The following is a 17,081-nucleotide window of genomic DNA, read 5'->3' on the forward strand; positions in this document are numbered from 1 at the left end:
TTTAACATTATGGTAGAACTTAGTAAACATGACATAAGAATAGCTACATGAAATGATATAGACAGACAGACAGACAGACAGACAGACAGACAGACAGACAGACAGACAGACAGACAGACAGACAGACAGACAGACAGACAGACAGACAGACAGACAGACAGACAGACAGACAGACAGACAGACAGACAGACAGACAGACAGACAGACAGACAGACAGACAGACAGCTAGACAGACAGACAGACAGACAGACAGACAGACAGACAGACAGACAGACAGACAGACAGACAGACAGACAGACAGACAGTTTATTCAGACTTATACTCAATAACATCGTCTTCATACTAAAGTTTACACATTAATTTCTGTCACGTAACTCTGTATAACAACACAACATTAAATAACATAAAATACACATAATATAAACTATATTTTAAAATGCATTTAATAGAGTGTATGCATGTCGTAGAAAGAAATTGATCTAATCGTTTATGTATGTCGTTCACGTTATCGTCAAACGACTAAAAATGCAAAACAAGTCCTACATTTTTGAAAAATGTATAGAAAATAACCTACAAATTGATCCAATAATAAAAAATTGATCAACCAAATTAATTGAATTGTTTAATGACTAAGAGCTTAGTTTTACAGCAAATTCATATCCTGTTTTTCATTTGCTATTTGCCCTCTTATATAATAAAAAATACATATTGCGGGTTATCAGGTTAATTCTAAGTATATATATCCAGACACATTAAAGAAAATAGTCTAGTGATGTAAATTTTCTCGATATATCCATTGCCGGTTATTATATTCTAAATAGGTTAGAATTAATTTTCGCCCATTTAAACACAAAATATTGTACTGCATATGCTGCCACTATTACATAAGTCATTTCTCATAACAGAGTTCACGTTTATCTGAAATTTCACTTCAGGATGATGCCGACGAGGACAATGAGACGGAGAGCGAGTTTCCATCAGACCTCGCCGACGGGAAGCCGTACCGGAACGCCCTCGAAGCCCGCCGACTCGGGTCCGCCTCCAGCCGCTCCTCGTCGTCACGCAGCTCAAAGTCACGTGATGGCTCCTTGGGACGCACCCCTAGACGCCAGAGCACACTGACGCAAGATGTAGGTCTTTTTTCACTAACAACTTATTCACGTGTTTGTGCGATTATTTGTTATCATTTGGAATCGCGTTTCATGTACGAAAAGTGCTACTTTGTTTAATTACTAATTCTTTTTAAGTCCTGTTTTTTAAACAATAATTTGAGGATAATAATCATTAAGTTAAATTCCCAGAGCTAATTCAATTAATTGCCAAACTTTAAACCTTCTTGATATTTTTTTTTCTAAAACTTTAAGACAATTAATGACAATTATACATGAATTATGTCGCATTGGGTGTATATAAGCTATTCAAACGGTTAGTCATTACCCGCTAAATTTGTATAAGGGGCGTTTGCGTAAATATAAAGTGAGGTACTCTTTCTTTGCAGCCATCATTTCCCCTTAAGCGCCGTTGGCGCGTTCTCTACACCCACTTCCACCACGGTGAAAGTAAAAGTAATCAAAGCGTAAAAAGGCACTGAAGTTGTTCGCTATTTCATAATTTAAGACGCAACTCATTTTTCAAAATAAATCGCCAGTTTGAAATGAACACACGCCATTCACATTTATAAAGAGTGTGTCATAACGCAAGGGTCGAGATTTGTGTGCACTTTTTATCATCCTATTTATTTTTTAGAGATAACTTATACAAAATAACAACAACGTGGCCCTTTTTTGACGTTCTGAAAGCATAGAAAGTATGATGAAAATGGTAATGAGAACTCAAAATAAAGACGATTTGCAATCAGCATCATATTAAATGAATATTGTTGGCATATCGAATACCTATCTTACTAAAAATATAATTTCATGATGAAAAGTCCCTGTTCAAAACTTTTGATTTTGACACCATATACAAATTCAAAATATACAATAAGATAATTGAGGAAAATAAATAAAAAATAAATCTGCGAGCAATACTTTTTACTCACGAATTAGTTAGTCATAAAGACAGCCATGTTGACCCGTACTTTGTTGTTTATGCATTACTTGTTACCCTAGCAGTTCATACGGTGTCAACAACTCAGACCTAAACTAAAGATAGGTATAGAGCACTAATGCGCTTTTTCGGCGTAGCTGTTTTACCCAGCTTTTCACCTTAAATGACTTGTACATAACGCCAGCAGACAAGCGTGAATAATTTCGAATATTGCATAGGCTGATTCGAGATAAAATATGGCAAGCTAAGTGCACAATAATTTCTTTAACCACGGTTTAACAGTTAACTATATAGTCAAGACTAGTGTGTCTAGAAATAGAACAAATCTGTTATCTGAGACAACCAATCGGAGCTTAAAACACAATTAGACGATTAAAGCCGCGACTTCATTGGTCATCTCTTAACTATAGGGTTAAGAGACGTTGAACAGCGGTTCAAAGTCTTAAACTGCGGTTAAGAGGCGCGGTATGCACATACATTATTTAACAGTTAATTATATAGTTAAGAAACATTGAACTCGGGTTCAAAGTGCCGTTTTCACATTAATTCCTTTAACCCGAGTTCTTAACTATAGGGTTAAGAGACTTTGAACTGCGGTTCAAAGTCTTAAACTGCGGTTCAAAGTCTTAAACTGCGGTTCAAAGTCTTAAACTAGGGTTAAGACGCGCGGAATGCACATTTATTATTTAACAGTTAACTATAGGGTTAAGAGACTTCGAACCCGAGTTCAAAGTGCCGTTTGCTCATTTATTCCTTAAACCCGGGTTTAAGAGTTTGAACCGCGGTTCAAAGTTGGTCTAAAGATAGATACAAATCTCTTATCATCGTAATTCAGAGACAACCAATCAGCGGAGCTTAAACCACAATTAGAAGGCAAATGTCGCGATTTCATTGGTTGTTTCTTAACTATAGAGTTAAGAGCCTTTGAACCGCGGTTCAAAGTCTTGAACCCGGGTTTAAGAAATTACTGTGCAAAAGGCACTTTGAACCCGGGTTCAAAGTCTCTTAACTATATAGTTAACTGTTAAACCGTGGTTTAAGACAATAATGTGCACTTCGTTTGCCATAATAAAACCTCTGAACTTTGGCTGCATCACAGTGTCTTTGCTCAGCGCAAAGGATGTAGCACTTTTCAGTGTAAGAAATTCCGGACTACTCGCTGTATGTTCAAACGGCACAAATTGCGGCCCAGTTACAATTACGCGTTAAACCCATCTCGCAGAATTTCAGGGTCAGTACTAGTTCGGGGAATTTATAATTGACAATCGATAAACACAGTTTTGCTTTCAAGATGAGAAAACAAACATTACCGAAATAGTTTAGTGTCACGATAAGAGGAAAATCGTTTAATTATCCAATAGCAATGTTTGCCGTACTCAGTCAGCACGTCTGAAATTCGCTCCTGAACGCCTTGATAGGCTGCCCTTATTTACAAGTTTGCTTTTTTAAATTCAATTTTGTATCGAAAAGCATTGCTCTAAAATGTGCCATTTACAATTCGCAATGAGATTTTTAATGACACTCGTCATGCGAAAATGGGTCTTATTCCATATGCGCCCATCATATATATATATATATATATATATATATATATATATATATATATATATATATATATATATATATATATATATATATATATATATCCCATTCAGCCTGCGCATCTCTCAGTCTGGTCAGGAGATACACATTGAGTGATTATTTAGCGAACAGCATCGCCTCTGACCAGACTTCGCAAATGCTCATGTTGGGTTTAAGATACGCTGACCAAAACGCATAAGACCCATTTTCGCATGACGCGGCTATGAAAGTGTGATTTAAATGTGTCGAAAGAAAACTGCGTTTAAATCAAATATTAACATACGATATATTTCGATAGTGAAGAAATATACTCATGATAAGGCATGTGAGGACTCATATGATGTGCACTCCCGTAGTATAAGTTTTTATCTTTTTACACTAATTTGTGGTTTGACAATGATAACACACATTTCATCCAGTAATTATGCGACTTACAAGTGAAAAAAACAACACAATAGTTAAACTTTTGTTTTCAGTTAATTTATTTAGAAACGTAAATTGCAAACTTTATTTCAAAGTCAGCAATTACATCGACTACCTTTTTAAAAGATATTTCTTATTTTTTAATATTTGGTTTTAGCGATAATAAAGCATTTTGTCTATAGTATACCTGTTGTAATTGGTGAACTCATGTTCAACGTTTTATAAATTGAGAACTGTGAACATAAACAAGCTTTAACTTCTACTATTGCGTTGTTAGCACCCGTAAATACAAAAGATCGCCGCTATCTGTTGAGAACAAAACAACTTTTCCCAGAAATATCAAATTTAACCCCGCTGTAGAAGCATGAACGAGATTACGAAACAGATAATTCTTGTTATATTTAATTGTTTTTATATTCGGTTTAAGAGATTATGAAGCATTTTTGTTGCTGTCTATCGTATCCCTGAAGTTATTGTTGAACTCATGTTCAACGTTTTATAAATTGAGAATATAAACAAGCGTAACCTTATACTATTGCGTTGTTTTTCCGAATCTATTAATAGCCTCAGATTATGAATGACCTGTACTACGTCATTAAGGCGTAGCAGGTAGTGGACTATTTTAATCACTCATAAATAATTTCTTCCGCGACACGTGTAATAAAATATTGTTTATTGATTCTTTTCTTTATAAGCTCCGTTAAAAAAATATTGCATTTAACACGATATTCACATAATGTTTCCATTTGTGAATGAATATAGCAGGAGAACTCAAACCTCTTGCATAAATAATACAACTTTTTCTCGCGGGGATACGGCATGTGTGGAGGTTAGTAGGCTTCCCGTAGATGAGCCAAACTAATTTGAAATTTTCAGTAACAACATTAGCTGAACAACTAAAAACGACCATGAGTAAAAAAGACCAATTATACAAATACATACAAGTTAAAATGGCCCAAATAAACGATATGAAGGTTTAACGGTGTTAATGCTTCCACACACCCAAAAGGGGCTTTGGCACTCAGTTGCTTAAACCGTTTTACTGGCGTATTTGTGAAAATCGGATCAATATTCTTATCATTGTCATTTGATTTCCAGTCGACTGCGAAGCTGAGCAAAGAACCAGAGCGTATGTTCAAGGTTGTGCTAGCAGGGGACGCCGCGGTGGGAAAATCAAGTCTCATTATGAGGCTCTGCAAGGGGAAATTCTTAGAAAACCTTAGCTCGACATTAGGTAATAATCACATATATCTGGACTTCTGAATGGACACTAACAAATATTGCATTAAAACAGTTTTCAAGTAAATTATAAATAACTTGTGTAAGATAATTGAAAATTGTAAACGTTAACATTTAACCATTGCTTGTTTTTTTGTTTTCTTTTGTAGACGCGATGTTTGCTCAAACCAATTTTCAATTGTCACACCCATTGTTTTTATATGTTTCACGTAATATGTTTTTGGTTACTCATACATTAGTGTCTTGCTCTTGCAAGGTGTCGATTTCCAGACGAAAATGATCGAGCTTGACGGACGGACAGTTGCACTTCAGCTTTGGGATACTGCCGGACAAGAAAGGTAATATTTTTTTTTAATACGGTTTAAGATGTGATTTACTCAACAATTTTGAGTTGCATGTTATGTAAATTTACATGATATACCTTGCATAATTATAGTAGAAAATATTTGTTATTATTATTATTATTTTATTATATTTTTATTATGCTCCCCCCCCCCAATTTTTTTTTTTTGGGGGGGAGCATATAGTCGCCGCTTCGTCTGTCCGTCCGTGTGTCCTTTTGTCCATGTGTCCGTCCGTCCGTGCACACTTTTTCAGCAACTTATGACCGGAATTCAATTAAACTTTATGGGAAGCTTCACTACCAAGAGGAGATGTGCATATTATCAGCGGATTCTGGTCGGATGATTTTTCACAGAGTTATGGCACTTTGAAATTTTCCATTAACTGTACATATAGTGCAATTCTTGTCTGGGCTATTTCTCAGCAACTAATGACCAGAATTCAATGTAGCTTTATGGGAAGCTTCACTACCAAGAGGAGATGTGCATATTATCAGCCAGTTCTGGTCGAATGATTTTTTTACAGAGTTATGGCCCTTTGAAGTTTTTCATTAACTGTACATAAAGTGCAATTCTTGTCCGGGCTATTTCTCAGCAACTAATGACCGGAATTCAATGAAACTTTATGGAAAGCGCCACTACCAAGAGGAGATGTGCATATTATCAGCCGGTTCTGGTCGGATGATTTTTCACAGAGTTATGGCCCTTTGAAAATTTCCAATGTACATATAGTGCAATTCTTGTCCGAGCTATTTCTCAGCAACTTATTACGGGAATTCAATTAAACTTTATTGGAAGCTTCACTACCAACAGGAGATGTGCATTTTATCAGCCGATTATGGTCGGATGATTTTTCACAGAGTTATGGTCCTTTGAAATTTTCCATTGTACATATAGTGCAATTCTTGTCCGAGCTATTTCTCAGCAATTTATCACGGGAATTCAATTAAACTTTATGGGAAGCTTCACTACCAAGAGGAGATGTGCATATTATCAGCCAGTTCTGGTCGGTTGATTTTTCACAGAGTTATGGCCCTTGGAAATTTTCCATTAACTGTACATATAGTGCAATTCTTGTCCGGGCTATTTCTCAGCAACTAATGACCGGAATTCAATGAAACTTTATGGGAAGCGCCACTACCAAGAGAAGATGTGCATATTATCAGCCGGTTCTGGTCGGATGATTTTTCACAGAGTTATGACCCTTTGAAATTTTCCATTGTACATATAGTGCAATTCTTGTCCGAGCTATTTCTCAGCAACTTATTACGGGAATTCAATGAAACTTTATGGGAAGCTTCACTACCAACAGGAGATGTGCATATTATCAGCCGGTTATGGTCGGATGAATTTTCACAGAGTTATGGCCCTTTAAAAAATTTCATTGTACATATAGTGCAATTCTTGTCCGAACTATTTCTCAGCAATTTTTCACGGGAATTCAATGAAACTTTATGGGAAGCTTCACTACCAACAGGAGATGTGCGTATTATAAGCCGGTTATGGTAGGATGATTTTTCACAGAGTTAAGGCTCGTTGAAATTGTCTATAATCTGTACATATAGAGCAATTCTTGTCCGAGGTATTTCTCCTCAACTACTGACTGGACTTCAATGAAGCTTTATGGAGGAGCCTTGAGGAGATGCGCATGTTATTAGTGGGTTCTGGTTAGATGAGTTATGGCCCTTTGAATTTTTTAAGTTGCTAAATCATCCATCGTATTTTTTTTCCAAAGTTATGCCCCTCAAGACGCTTCCTTTAATCTGAATATATAGTGCAATATTGTGACAAAAAAAACCTTTGGGGAGCATCACCCGTCTCCGACGGTTTCTTGTTATCATTATTATTAGTAGTAGTATAAGTATTATCATAAATAGAAGTAGGATTTATGTTTCTACTGTCATACATTGATATCCTTATATATTGCAAATTTGTAAACACTGTATGCATAATCATTGTCCACTTGGGTTGTTATTGGCCTTCTGGATCCGATATGAAATAAACAAACAAACAAACATAAAACTCAATGTTGCACAGCTGTAATTAAGACATTAGCAAATAAGCGCAATTTGACTCAAAAAATCTGTAATACGGGTTATTTTTCGCTGTTGCTAAATTTAACAAAAAGACAGCAAAAAGCAAATAAGATAAATCAAGAAAGGCGTGTAAATACACAATATATAGTTAATAGCTGATATTACAGTACTTTGAAGTCCATTTTAAATAAAAAATATATATGCGTTTTATCACATTCACATGTATTATTTGGGAAAAAAGTTTTCATTGCCATTCTTGAGACCATTGAGACAATATATCCGTACATATGATTAACTAGTATTATTTTAAATAACACGTGTGTAATTTCACTCGATAATTGAATTCGCGAAACACGCCGTATGCTAATTATCTGCGCACGTACACGCTGATCTTTTTTTAAGTATAAACATAAGAACTATGTTTTGTTTAAAATATCTTTAAACATAACATGATGCGAAAGTATTTGCATTTCATGACATATCGTTCTCTTTCAGATAACATAAAGGCTATGCACCTATGCTTGTTTGGTCGTTTTTTTTAAAGGTGGTATGTTTGTAGTTCAAATGTCATGAAATGAAATACTTTCGCAAGACAAAGTGGTACTCGTCTTTTGAAAAGTTTCAAACATCACATTTCCTATGTTCAAATGGCAGAGGATTGGCGTTTTCCATCTGGTACTTTCTTCTTTCAATAAATTATGTGTGCTTTTATGCAAAAAGTTTACAAAAATCAATCTGAACTATTTAATATAACAAATCAGGAAATAGGCTTTAAGTTTGAAATGGGCAATATTTTCATAGAGTAAATGTCTACTGGATGTTGCTAATCAAAAGTTCCTTTTTTTTAAATCAAATATCCGTTAAGCTTTTCTTTACGCTCATAAGGGATACTTTATCGTGTCCAACTTCTTAAAAAAAATCAAGCGTCATAGACGCAAATAGTGGTAAGAAGAAAACTCAATAAATAACACCAACTTTTATTAAGAGACCCTTCGTAAACTTTAAATTATTTGAGAAATTAAATTATCTGCAGTACAGCTATTTTCAACGCAACGAATTCATTGGTAAAATATAAAATGGAAATAATCCCGTTCACATGCTTTTTGCATGTAGTCCTTTATTGCGTTTCACGTGTCGTTTATAGCTGTTATAACACCCTGGTATATGACTCAGAATGTTATTTTTTTTTGTAATCATTCAGCCATACGCATGAGTTTCGTGAATCTCACGCACAACTTGATTAGCGCTTTCAAATATCTGCATAAATGAGAAAACCCCATTAAATGAGACTACGTGCACATTCCGCTCTACTCTGCTACATGTTAAAGTGTATTTGTTTCAACGAAAACTCCGCTTTACTTTCCAGGTTCCGGAGTATCGCCAAGTCTTACTTCCGGCGAGCAGACGGAGTTCTCCTGCTGTACGACTGTACATACGAGCGTTCGTTTATGAGCATTAGGGAATGGATGGACTCAATCGAGGTACGACGCCATAAACAAATAAAAGAAAAGAAACAAATTTGACTGAGACCCATTGTTGCTTGTTGATGTTAGTCTATAGTCTGTGGCCTTTTTTGGTCTTGTCATCACAGGAGAGATTTCCACATACATAATTCTCATTGCAGATCTTCATTGTCACTTAGAATAGGTTTTAGAGATTTTACGATGGTTTCCGCTTTAAACACTATAACAACTTTCTCATATCCATATAGAGTTTTTAAAACGGGGACCGAACATCTCATCTTTTGATAGTGTATTGCAAATGAATCCAATTTTTAAAGTCTTCACAGGACGGGTCGACCAAAAAGTTACCCATCATGCTCTGCGCCAATAAGACTGACATGCGCATGGAAACGGAACAGCAAGGTCGAAAGGTCGTGACCTATGAAGACGGGCAGCGATTGGCCAGGGTGTGTGCACATTAAAAATTCAAATGATCATTGTGAAAAAGTATCCAAGTTTTAATTCTTAGTCGTTGTGTCATGCTAAGCTTCAGTTTGGAACACAATGTTAATTTATTTGCACAAAGTTTGCTAATGTGGTATTAGATATCTTGTGATGTATATATATATATTAATAGTTTAAATTGGACATTTCAGGAATATGGTGCGTTATTTATCGAGACAAGTGCTAAAGATGGTACAAATGTCGGAGAATGTGTCAGCGAACTTGCGAGGTATGTCTACTACTTACAATTAATGTCTCTTATTCAATCATGTTTGGTTTTTTCAGTTTTCTTTTCCATTATTGCACAACAATTCATACTTATGATTCTACACTTTAAACCTCATTATAAAAACGTATCGTCCATTACGTTTCCTACATGTCATCTTATATGTACCAAACTAATTATAATTGCTGTGATGATAATGCTAAAAATAATATTGATGGTAATTTTAGAAGATCTGGCTTCCAATGGCTATGGTGAAGATGATGATAATTATGGTTTTGTGTGATGATGATGACGATTATGATGATGATGATGATGATGACGACGACGACGACGATTACGACGACGACGATGATGTTGAGGATGATGATGATGATGATTGATGATGATGATTTGACAGGTTTGGGGCAAGCAGGTTAGCGTAATGACTGATATTATGGAAACAGGTTTTTGAAAGTTCTTGTTGTATATAATGACGATGGTAATTATTATTATTCTATATCCAATAAATTCATCCAATGGGCATTCTTCATAAGTACCACGTGACCGTCCAATATATTCCGGTATTGGATCCAAAAAGTCTGTATTTTTTCCATATTGGACAGTTGAGAACAAGTGCACTAAGCAATTGTTTTATAACGATAAAAGCAGTTACCGAGAAAAAGTATCCGAATGTACAATATTCGATTCACACAGGCGATATTTAGATTGTATTTCTTAAAATAAATAAATTGGATAAATGTTAGTAATTAAAAAGAAATGCAACAGCAAGTGATATTGTTATTGTTTAAAATTGAAAAACAAATGCAACAGCAAAACAAAAACTCTATTTTATTTACCTCAATGACAGCTTTAATCCAATGCTTATAGCAACACAGTTCAATGATATGCCCTTCCATTTTCTGTTTTTCCATCCCTTTATCGAAATGTATTTAAATCCACACTTTCTTTGATTACAAAAAGATTGTCTGCCCCCAACGAACTAGTCACCTCGGCCCAATCAAACAAACATAGTCCCCTTCTTCTATCATCGTATACATGATCTTTCAAAAACTAGCCTACCCTACGCAATAACATCCAAACTACATACCAAATAACAACAGAGAGAGCCCACGTTACCGCAAGCTATGGCACAAAACAGCAGAACTACACATGTATATAAACACCAATACTAACACTATGTACTAATATGTCCACCGCGAGGGACGTTAAACGGGGGTGCAGTGTATCGGTGCTATACACCGGGCACTTAAAAGAACCAGGGGCGCCTCTGGAATCGGGGCGTTTCCTGTATCCTGCTCGAACCCCCACTAACACCTCTCATGGGGCGGAGAGCACAACAACCACACTTGGGTAAATGAAAGCTAGAGCACAGGACATAATCTATAATACCATGAGTTTTACAAATTAACATCAAACATAAATAAATCATATGATATATCAACGGAGTTTTTAGATCATTTATTTACTTTGCCTATCCAATTATAAAAGCAAATACAACATAACAGCAAAATTAATACATCCCAGCTTGATACACGGTCTGGATGTTTGGCAGGCGGGTGGGAAGGAACGATGGTGACTCTGGATAGGGCTTTGGATGGCTCCATGGTTGGTTCTCGACTGATTTGTTGTCGCGCGCAGCAAGTGGGTGGATGAGGGTGCTTGTCTCGGGGGTCTTCAGCGGTTGGGTGCTCGGGCCGGGGCAGTATGCGGGCGCGAGGGGGGGGGCTCGGGCTCGCTCGGCGTGGGTGCGCTTGTGCGGGGCGGCGGGTTCTGCGATCTGGGAACTGCAACAATATACAACCCATCACGACTGACCGACGACCGTAAATTACTGACAGACACCTCCTCTTCCGCTCCAGACAAATGCACAACAATCACATACCACACACTATACACAACCATACACATCACCACCAAGGAACCCGGAACGCACGGGCGTGGCGCTCTCATACGCGCCACCCGTAATGAGTGGGGGTGTGAGAGCGATACGTGTGTGTGTTCCGGGTCCTATGTACCGGGTGGTGTTGGGTTGTGGATCGCGTTGAGTGTCTTGTACATTAGTAATGTGCGGGACACTCGGCGGGATCCGCTCCTCATCACCACCTTTAGGTAGCTAGCATATTAAGGTCTCATTGGCCAACGTGCAACAAACTCTTTTAAAAATTAAAGTATTTGGCGAATACCCGGGAAACCGGGGTAAATTTGACCTACTTTTACTCTAAAATTAATCTTTTTCTCCTGAGAGGTCACAGGGGCAGGTCGGGCTACCGTAACCTCGTGAAGAGGCCAGTAGGACCTGTAAATAAACTCTGAAACACACACACACACACTGATAGCGTTTGTATCCCATGCTAACCATTCTGACCCAAAACACGATTTACCAATTCGTAATCCTGTCGGAGCGAGTTGTTTTATTCCTATCGAAGTTAACAATTATGCATAACAAACACACAATCCGAAATTAGGTTTGGATTTGTTCGATGATTTAAAAAATATTATGATTAATTTACTGTTAAACACAAACACCTCCATAGTGTTGTCCCTGAAATGCAGAGAGTCTAGCTTATACTAGTATGTTTCGTCAGAGAAATGACGTCACACGAGATACGTCATAAATTACGTAATCAGGTGAATGAAAATAAAAAAAGGAAAGCTGGTTTGGTAATATATTTTAAAGAAGAAACAAAAGAGCGTTAGCAAGGGATATAGAATAAAAAGATTATTAGACGTTTAAACTGTACAATACGTGATATATTTGGACTGGCACACAGTTTGAAGTCATATTGGACTCGCCTAACGGCTCGTCCAATATGACTTTAACTGTGTGCTCGTCCAAATATATCTCCGTATTGTACAGTGAAACGTCTAATAACCTATAATTATAATTGATAAATAAGGAAAAAAAACACACCAATAAATAACAATGATGGCGACGGGTGATGATTGTGAACAAGATTATGATGATTTTGATTATCACGAGAAATATGATGACGGTGATGGGTATTACAATTGATTACATATTAAAATAAGTTTAAATAGAAAATGGTTTTACAAAAACTACTCCTACTTATGTTAATAATGGAGACAATGCTGATGGAAATAGTGATGATGGCGATGAATATAAACTGATAAACGTTTCATGGCACTCTTTAAGGTTGATGCGAGCCAACGAAGATCTCGAGGTGAAAACGTGCGGCCTTCAGTTACACGACAAGAGCACGGAACGAAACAAGGGCTGTTGCGCACGTTAGGCGAGCACGTGCCACGTTACCGCACCGATGTCACTCGACACGGGATGATGACATGTGCCGGCGTGTCTCGCCGATGTATATTTATTTCTGATTATATCAAGATTTGACGTACCTTGCTTGACGTGTAAACATCTATTCTCTACAGTTTATATTTCCGGATATACAGTGTCGAAGTTCCTCACACGCACTGTGACGTTTAATAGACTGGAGGGGATGATAAGATGTATAACGTCTTGATCGTTTATTTAAAGGGGCCTTTTCACAGATTTTGACATGTTTTGAAGTTTGTCATTAAATGCTTTATATTGATGAATGTAAACATTGGATTTTTATCGCTCCAGAAAAAAATCAAAAATAAAATTTAAAAATGGAAAAAAGGTAGCCCGTACAAGGGCTCGAACCAGTGACCCCCGGAATCCTGGAGTAATAAACGCTTAAGCCTAATGAGCTATCCTGCCAAGCATACATGAGAGGTGTATTGTATACCTGATATAAGCAATCTTCGTAGTTTCACAAATTTAAACGATAACAACAGAACTCTCCAAATTATTCAATCGTTTCGCGTTGCAACGCTCTATAATTTTTAGGTTTTTAAATTTTGAAAAGATGCATATAATGGCTATATTAGACCATGGTTAATGTTCAGTTATACTGATTCCTCACAAATATCATAACTAAAACGAAAATTTGCGAATCTGAAACAATTTTTTTCAATTTTGTCAATTTACCAAACCGTGAAAAGATCCCTTTAAAGATAGCGATGCATATGTTTTTATTCATAATTATTTTTCATCTTATGAATAAGATCGTCCTAATATTCGTCGCAGTTAGGAATTTTTTTTTTTTACCCCCCCCCCCCCCCCCTTCACAGTTTAAATGTTGCCTCAAACCCGATTTTGTTTAATCAATGAGCTATTTTTCCATTCACTTTGGTAAAAATGACATTGTTTACGTTAAATTGTTTTGGTATAACTGGTAATAATACGATAACTGGTAATAATACGACAACACTTTCCTATTCGGTCGTTTCTAAAATGAACAAATTAAAGCACGAAGAGGGCAATGAAGCTGATTATTTTCAAGTGATGAAGTTGACAGAAGGACATAACCGTTCCAATAACTGTATATTGACATTAATAAGTCACATTAAATGTTAAGACGAGTTGTGGGTATTTTAAACAATCGACAGAATTAAAGGGAAATCACCGGACCATATGAAGGTATAAAGAGATCATAAGTGGCAACATGAAGCTGTAAATGCTGTTTGAATAAATGTTCGATTAATATGAACATAATATGTGTTTTCATTTGATTCCTTAGGATCGTTTTCGATCACATCGAAAATGGAATCAAATATTGTTTTTCTTGTTATTACGCTCACTCACTCAAAGGCAAAAAGCCGTCGAACAACGGACGAATACGATGGGTTATATAGGTATTTAAATGAGACGCGTTCTGAGAAAACGGGGATTAATGCATGTGCGTAAAGTGACATCCCAGATTAGCCTGTGCAGTCCGCATAGTCTAATCAGGGACGACCCTTTTCGCTTCTATGTTATTTTTCGTTTAAAGGAAGTCTCTTCTACAAAAAAAATCCAGTAAAGGCGGAAAGTGTAGTCCCTGATTAGCATCTGCCTGTGCGGACTGCACAAGCTTATCTGGGACGACACTTTCCGCACATGCATTATGCCCAGTTTTCTCAGAACACAACTCATATTGTGTTAATGTCTTTTCATGAATGATTTGTAAATACTTCTTGATGATATCGTTTTTCATTGAACAAGTACATATCTTAAGATTGATCACAGATTCACAATTTTATTTAGTTTTCCCGAATGGTTATTTTACATAAGTGCAACCATACATCGCATCGTGACTGGACATTTGTACATACTTACACGTGGTGGGTAAAACTTTTTCTTCAGTTTTAATTAAAATTTGTTGAGGCGGGCCTCAAATGTGGATTCCTTGTATAGAAGTGGCATCAGATTTAGTTTTAACGTGAGCGACTTTTTCATTTTAGATGGTAATAGTTAAAAAATACATCAAGCAAACTGGATACGAATTTTTGCTTTAAATTTACGTATATTGAGTCAAATTACGTTGTAATTATTATATATCAAATTTCAAAATGTTAAAAGGAAACCATTTAAAGTCGAGTTCACCCGACAGCCAACGGAAGCTAGACTACATTTTATCTTACGTGTTTTTTTAAAAAGTCACAATGTTTTGTAACAGTTTGATAACGTCTTGAGGTCAGTAGATACATGTTCTGAACAGTTAATGCCCCTTATTGTTGTGTCTATCATTGAACAGTTAATGCCCCTTATTGTTGTGTCTATCATTGAACAGTTAATGCCCCTTATTGTTGTGTCTATCATTGAACAGTTAATGCCCCTTATTGTTGTGTCTATCATTGAACAGTTAATGTCCCTAATTGTTGTGTCTATCATTGAACTTAGACTCGACACGTCGTTATATTCGTATATTTTTTATATCCTACGCAGAATGCAATAAACTGTATGTGCTTTTTTTAAACATTTGTCGTAAAAAATGTTGACAAATATATGTTGATTTTTTTATCTTTGGTGATAAATTTACTATTTTTTATTCTATCTTGGTCTCACTATCCTGTCTAAAACAGATTAATGCATTAACTTAAAATGTCCAGATTTGCATTCCGTATTACTTTCATGAATGTAAGAATTTACATGTAATATCCATGTTCTTATTGATTGTCGCATACATTTACTTGTTTAAGAAACCATGTATTATTTATTACTATCATTGTTCGACTCGCGAAGAAAAAAGACACTGAACTGTATTTTTTGTCGATGTCGGATGTAACAAGACAATGTTAAATGTAAAGGATATGGCGAAAACTGTTATTTCATAGAATATTTTATTTAATGGACTAATTTATGACATACATTTGTTGTTCAATGGGGAAGAAATTGTGTAAGTATTGGTTGGACCAGTCACATTGAGACTGATACAAGTTTCTCAACCCATTTATTCACAGTGGACTCTCCCATTCTCCTAAATTGGATCAATTTATTTCCAAAATTGGGGATGTCTAGTATATTTATATCTATATTTAGAATATTTCTTACAAAATTTCCTTTAAGCAAACAGCGTAGATCGAGATGAGACGCCGCATCATGCGGCGTCTCATCTGGGTCTACGCTGTTTGCCAAGGCCTTTTGTCTAGACGCTAAGCATAAATGGGTTAAACTTATCTTGAGACTTGGAGTATTTCTCCTCTCCGAACTATTTTACATAACGTAAACCAAAACTTCCGCAAAATGACAGTTCTTTCCGAAACCGACCCGATTATCATATGGATATGTGTTGGTACCTTCATGACAGTCAGCTTTCATTTGTGACTAAGGCTGTAGTTGCTAGTATACTTTTTAATTATATATTCCTTTCGTATATTGTTATGTGCTATTAACAATTGTTTTTCACTTATCAATTGTTGATAAGTATTTTTTGTGATTGTTTATTTTAAATTATTTATATTGTTCTTGTTTTGTGTCTTTTTGTGTTTTTAAATTATTTTGTTATTTTCAGCTCTAATAGATTTATTTTAAATTTCAATTTCAAATGGTCCGGTTGCACAATATGATGTTATATTTACGTTAATGATTCTTTTCTGTTACCGTTACTTTTTTGTTTGAGTATTCAGAAAATAAAGTAGGAATAAAAAGTGTCATTGCGTTGGCATTTTCCTCAAAACTGTAAAACCAAAAAAATCACGTGATATGCGGTCATCTTTGTATAAGATCTATAGGAAATATTTTGAAGGAACATATGGACACGTATTACGCATTTCTAGAAAACGCTGTTTGCATAAATCTTTGAAATGTTTGATTTCAGACAGAAACCACTTACAAAATCGTATATGTCCATTGCTTCAGTAATTCTATAATTATCAAAAAGGTTCAAGCGAATCCTCTCTCATTTCAAATGTCGTTTATGTTCATTGA

General features: G+C 35.9%; 1 protein-coding gene across 4 annotated transcripts in view; it reads left to right on the forward strand.

The window, feature by feature from the left end:
* LOC127882233 (ras and EF-hand domain-containing protein homolog) overlaps window positions 1-16,804 on the forward strand; it is a 43,695-nt gene extending 26,891 nt beyond the window's left edge. For 2 of the 4 annotated variants that reach the window (XM_052430783.1, XM_052430766.1), the window contains 7 exons: window positions 936-1,130; window positions 5,152-5,287; window positions 5,549-5,630; window positions 9,036-9,150; window positions 9,450-9,578; window positions 9,768-9,844; window positions 12,996-16,804. In XM_052430783.1, coding sequence (XP_052286743.1) covers window positions 936-1,130; window positions 5,152-5,287; window positions 5,549-5,630; window positions 9,036-9,150; window positions 9,450-9,578; window positions 9,768-9,844; window positions 12,996-13,092 — 831 coding nt within the window. In that variant the 3' untranslated portion in view covers window positions 13,093-16,804. The remainder of the gene's footprint in view (window positions 1-935; window positions 1,131-5,151; window positions 5,288-5,548; window positions 5,631-9,035; window positions 9,151-9,449; window positions 9,579-9,767; window positions 9,845-12,995) is intronic. The other 2 variants (XM_052430790.1, XM_052430774.1) reach the window with 1 other exon arrangement.
* Window positions 16,805-17,081: the final 277 nt, after the last annotated feature.

The sequence above is a fragment of the Dreissena polymorpha genome, chromosome 1 (assembly GCF_020536995.1).
Source record: "Dreissena polymorpha isolate Duluth1 chromosome 1, UMN_Dpol_1.0, whole genome shotgun sequence".
Taxonomy (NCBI): Eukaryota; Metazoa; Mollusca; class Bivalvia; order Myida; family Dreissenidae; genus Dreissena; species Dreissena polymorpha.